The sequence below is a fragment of the Montipora foliosa genome, chromosome 2, assembly GCF_036669935.1.
Source record: "Montipora foliosa isolate CH-2021 chromosome 2, ASM3666993v2, whole genome shotgun sequence".
Taxonomy (NCBI): domain Eukaryota; kingdom Metazoa; phylum Cnidaria; class Anthozoa; order Scleractinia; family Acroporidae; genus Montipora; species Montipora foliosa.
The window spans coordinates 64,722,931-64,728,177 of NC_090870.1; the positions used below are offsets into that span (position 1 = coordinate 64,722,931).

Genomic DNA, 5,247 nt, shown 5'->3' on the forward strand with positions numbered 1-5,247 from the left:
TGTGCAGAGCAGGGCTCTTGGTATTATGTTATCTAACCGTAATTATCGTGAAGCACTTCTCATCACTGGGCTCCAGGATCACTCCACCCGTAGGCGTGATCCTTGTTCCAAATTTTTGAGGGTGGCAAAAGAACATGAGCCACTTAAATCTGTTCTCAATCATCCCCTAATTCATCATGGTTATAGCCTTAGAACTGGCACTTGGAGTTCCCAGCATCAAAGCCCCAAAACAACATGTAAACATTTTGCTTATTTTATTAATGTTAGGCACTATTGATTGTAATGCCCTATTGCTGTTATTTCAGTTTTGACTGCAATGGCAAGGAATAAACATATCTATCTAACATATCTCTCTATCTATCAATATGTTACTACTATATAGTCCAACATTCAGGGTCACAGCAATCAATGGTTTCATTGTAGCAAAGACTAGATATTAGAGCTTTGTTCCTAGCTCATAACTTTTATCATACCACAGCAGAGGCCAAATCTAATAAAAGGGCTATTAAAAAATTTAGTTTTTAAGGTACATCCTTTGTAACTGGCTATGCCAGCAGACAATGTCTAGCTATAGAAGCTCAATTTAGCTGTTCACTTTGCGGTTCTTTTGCACAAAGCATTTGCCTGTTTCTAGCGATTTAAATTAGTTTTTTCCCTCCCACCCTCTCTCGTGAGATGGGTTGACGCCTTGTTTTGCACTTAAATAAAATTGGGTCACTCCTGTGTGGTGTGGTTAAGTCTCTAGCGTTTAGCTTGTAGTGCTGAGGAGATAAGTGAGGTTGTTTATGTCACACAATCCAGAAGTTGTATTGACTAACCGACCGCAAGGCAGTGTACCCCTCATTAATGCCATCTTGTGTTTTTGATGTCTGTTCTCTCTTGTGTGGCACATCTCATGTAAGCATATTTTAGTTGCCATGCTCTACCCAGGAACAGGGACATTAATGGTTATTGGGATAATGAGCATTAGGACAACAATATGTCATTTTTTATTGCCATTTCTTTTAATGTGGTTGACATAAATTTTTTTTCCAGTGATCTACTGGAGTCTGACAATAATCAATATGAACTGGAGGTAACTTACAATGCTGGAGGCATAATTAGTCACCTGGCATTTGACGGACCAAGTAACTGGACAAACAAGGAGGTGTCACTCAACCAAGCGCTCCAAAGACTGGTATGGTGCTTTTGTTCAAAGTGTACAAACAAGATCATTATATAAAGTGCAGCCTTCGTAGTATTTTGAAATGATTCTTGTATGCTTATTGTCCCAAAGAATTTACAAACTGTATGCATGTCTGAGTAGAAGGGTGTTATTAAATCCTGGCAATGTATCTCAGATTCACTCTCCCAACCTTGGAGCTGGCGTTACATGCAAGTTTTAGTTCTACAGATTGCAAACTGTAAGCCATTGCAGTTGTTCAAGTCATGTAACTGACAGAAATTTGTTAATGATTGGAGGGAATGGTCAGAGGGGTTGTGTTGGAATAAGTGCAAGGCTGACCAGGACAGAATGTTGTTGTTCAAGGCATATGAGAGCAAACAGTATAAAATCTTTATTTGATTCTCTCTGAGTGCATTTCCTTTGTTTTCCTTTCATGTTGTATTTCAATTCTCCTAGGAAAGGACAATCGAGACATGGGACATAACAGCTCACCGGCAAATGAGCTACCGGTAAGGCAAAAGACATGTGCATCATTCAAAAACAAACAATCAGGGACAAAATTGTTGACACAATTTTAACTCTTTCACCCCTAAACCAGCTGCCATTAGAGTAAAATCTAGCTGGGGATGGGTTAAAGAGGACATGTCTGTGTGCATGCATTTCACATTTTGGCACATTTTCTTTTTTGTTCTCATCCTGACAACAACGTGAAGTGACCAAATTTGAAGTTATGTGTAGGACGTTAGTACCAGTTGATAAATTTTCTAATTTTTCTCCACACCCTTTATAACAATTTTGTTCCAAAAAAGTTTGTGCACACTTTCCATGCTGCCTTATTACCCATTGACCCTTGGGAGTGAGACTAGTCAACTAGGGCCGTTTGAGTTGCCAATGGGTTAAGGACTTAGTATAATCTTGAACTGAATACTGCAAAGTTGCATTTTTGTAGCTGTCACCTACCCCCCCCCCCCCCCCCTCCCTCTATTATGGATACACAGCCAGGTTATTTGCACTTGTACAGAAAAACAGTCCAAGAACATTACTATGTTGGGGGAATGCTGCACGACTTTTCACCTGAAAGGTGGAGAAGACTGTATACCTAAGCAGATATTATATAGTATAACTGAAAGCCAGTGCATACAAGGCACATGCTAGTTATTATGTACATGTACATGCTCACAGGGAACATGTCATGCCCAGTACAGTACTTGCAGAATGGGCCTTATTCACTTGGAGGTCATGATTATTGGCCATAGACTGTAGATTTCGTACCCCGAGCCTCTAGCTGAAATGTTTGGGAACAAGTTTCGGTGGGGCAAAACAAAATTTTTTAATCCCTCGTAAACTGTGCGAGTCCCTTCATAAATCAGTCGAGCGGCCCACATTTCTGAGGCAGTCGTGTTTTGTCACGCAAACAAACAAAAAGACCAAGGGAGGTTTGGGAAGAGGAGAGAAAGAGGCCTCCCTCAGTCTTTTTATTCGTTTGTGTGACAAAACACGTCTGCCTCAGAAAAGCTGGCCACCTGACTGATTTATGAAGGGAATGCTCGCAGTCTATATCCCTTAGCACTCAACATGGCCGCCATGTGATTAATAAGGCCCACACACAGGAATTGCGTAAGTTAACATAATTTTAAGAAGGGAAAGGGAGATTGTTTCTCATGGTCCAAAAACTAAAGATCTATTAATATTTTTTTAACGGAAAACTGGCCACCTCTTAATCAAAGTTGCTTCAAATTCCATTGTGAAGCAACGCAATTCTTTGTTGAAAACTCTTGCATTATTTTTTCTTCAAGGGCCTTGATACAAAGACATCCTTCTTCTTAAATGACATGATACTATCCCTTTCAATACAGTCTAAGCAACCAAGCATTTGAGGCTAACAAGCACTTATGCAAACAGTTCACTATTATTAGACAAGAAGCATCATGTGGTCTAAAGACTAGTCTTTTTTTTCTCTCTTTTGTTCCCTAACAGCTCATTTGCTCCAATACTGAAGTTGATATCCGGATGTGATGTTACTGCAATTCATCATTGGTCCACTTGGGCACTAGCTAACCTTTGCAATGTAGACGGTAAGTTGTTGTGCAGCTTTAGTGGCAGGTATTCAGAAAGCAATATTATCAAGATTTACATGGGAATAGACAGCAAATCAACTTTTTTTGGCCTTTCTGCAATTTCCTCATTCTTTTCATGTATTGATTATTTTTAAAAATAGAAATTGGTCAGGGAGAGATACTCCTTTCTGAATGGAAGTTTTGTCTTGAAGCAAGCTTCTCTCACTACCATTGTACCAGTTACTCCTTTGCTTAGTATTGTTCTCACCCACAAGTAGTTAAGAGCATTGTTTTACAAACTTTTACTTTTCAGCGGAAAAATACTGCAAACTGGTTCGCAACGAAGATGGGGTTGGTCTGTTACAGAGACTTGTGGGTAATCCTCGAACGTCCATGCGAGTGAGGGAGCTGGCACAGATCACCCTGGACAAATGCCACATGCAAAACACTGTTGTTTAAATTGAGGGTCATGCCTTTGTGGAGAGTAACAGGACAGGAAAAAACAAGAGCATAGAATCATCATAATTAACCCATTGACTTAAGCTTAATGCCCGAAGGAATAACATCTTTAAAAACTGCAGAACGGTTGGGCCTGCAACTTCTGTGTGTCATTGCCATAACCCTGTACATCAAACTATATAGTTTGATTTCAGTTACCCATTGGCCTCTTTAGCTGACTTCAACAACGGTTAGGCCAGTGTTTGCCCATCCCACCTCTAATGGTGGTAGGAGACACCGCATTTTCTTTAGAGGCTTGCTTATCACCCCAGTCAGCCATAACGTTATAAGCTCATGAATTTTGGGGTCAATAGGTGTGAAATAAGGAAACATTATTTCCTCCTCAATGTGGTGCAAGTGTGTGTAATAAAACACATTAACTTTGTAGTTCAACTAACATCTCAACATTACACTGACAGTGCAATACATGCTGAGAAAACCAAAACTGGCAGGCTTCTGAAGCTTCTGTGTAATATAAACCCTTGGTTTCTTTTAATTGAAGACTATACAATAAAAACCTGCATTTAAGGACCTACATTTTCTGAAGTCTAGGAAACTAAGGTTGTCTTGTTTTTTGAGGTAGTTATCAACAACTTGGGCTAAGTAGGTTGTTTATTAATTTCTATGAAGGAGATATGTCTGTTGGTTACCAGGAAAATACATAAACTTGTTTTTATTGACACTATTGCTCAATCAAGTCTTTAAGTCAAAACCCTTGGTTAAAATGTTAATAATAATTTAGCTGTAACCCACTTAATCTTGCTTTGGTAAACACTCACTATCAGGTTCTTATATTTTTGGGTATTAAAGTGGCAAATTTCTACGAGCAGGTTCTTAAAACCACTAGTTTCTTATATGCGGGGTTTTACTGTAGGTTTTCAATGGTCTTGGTCTGTACTTGCCCTAAAAGTTCTTGAATTTGATACCTTGGTGCCTTGATTCTTGAACAAATTTGAAGTGGGTTTTGTGCATTATGGGAATTTACCTGTGTATAGATCCTTTAGTGGAGTTAGAAGGCTTATTAAACTCATCTCGACTAAACTGTGGAAAATGGTAATAATTATTATTACAATTACTGTAATAATTACTGTTATTAGAATTAAATACCGCAGTTCAGTGAGTTTGCATCGTTTTGAACTCTTTAAGAGTTTAAGTTTTTCTTGCCCATAAATAAAGCACCCAAGCTTTTGAATGTTCAATAAACAAGGTTGTGACTACCAAGTTGGCTCAGAAGTCGAGGAAGTTTAATGATAATATTAGGTAGCTTTAGCAACGATGACGGCAACGAGAATACAATAACGCTAATTCACATGGCAATCACTTTGCAACTGTTTTAAGCATTTTAACATGGCAAAGGTGTGGCAAACCCTCAACAACGAAGCTAGTCTGAACGGAGTTCAATTTAGGGCAGAAAATGAAAATTTATCCTCAAGGGCTGACGTTCTCCCTAAAACCTCAAATTTGGTCATTTCACCTTGTAAATTTTGCTGACAATGGCAATAAAAGGATGCATGTGCAGAGCATGCA

At 38.9% G+C, this 5,247-nt stretch overlaps 1 protein-coding gene across 1 annotated transcript in view; it reads left to right on the forward strand.

Moving 5' to 3' along the window:
- LOC137985715 (protein zer-1 homolog) overlaps positions 1-4,840 on the forward strand; it is a 33,619-nt gene extending 28,779 nt beyond the window's left edge. Inside the window, exons 16-19 of the mRNA XM_068833345.1 lie at positions 1,036-1,177; positions 1,622-1,674; positions 3,143-3,240; positions 3,536-4,840. Of these exons, the coding sequence (XP_068689446.1) occupies positions 1,036-1,177; positions 1,622-1,674; positions 3,143-3,240; positions 3,536-3,681 (439 nt within the window). The 3' untranslated portion in view covers positions 3,682-4,840. The remainder of the gene's footprint in view (positions 1-1,035; positions 1,178-1,621; positions 1,675-3,142; positions 3,241-3,535) is intronic.
- The last annotated feature ends 407 nt before the right edge of the window (positions 4,841-5,247 follow it).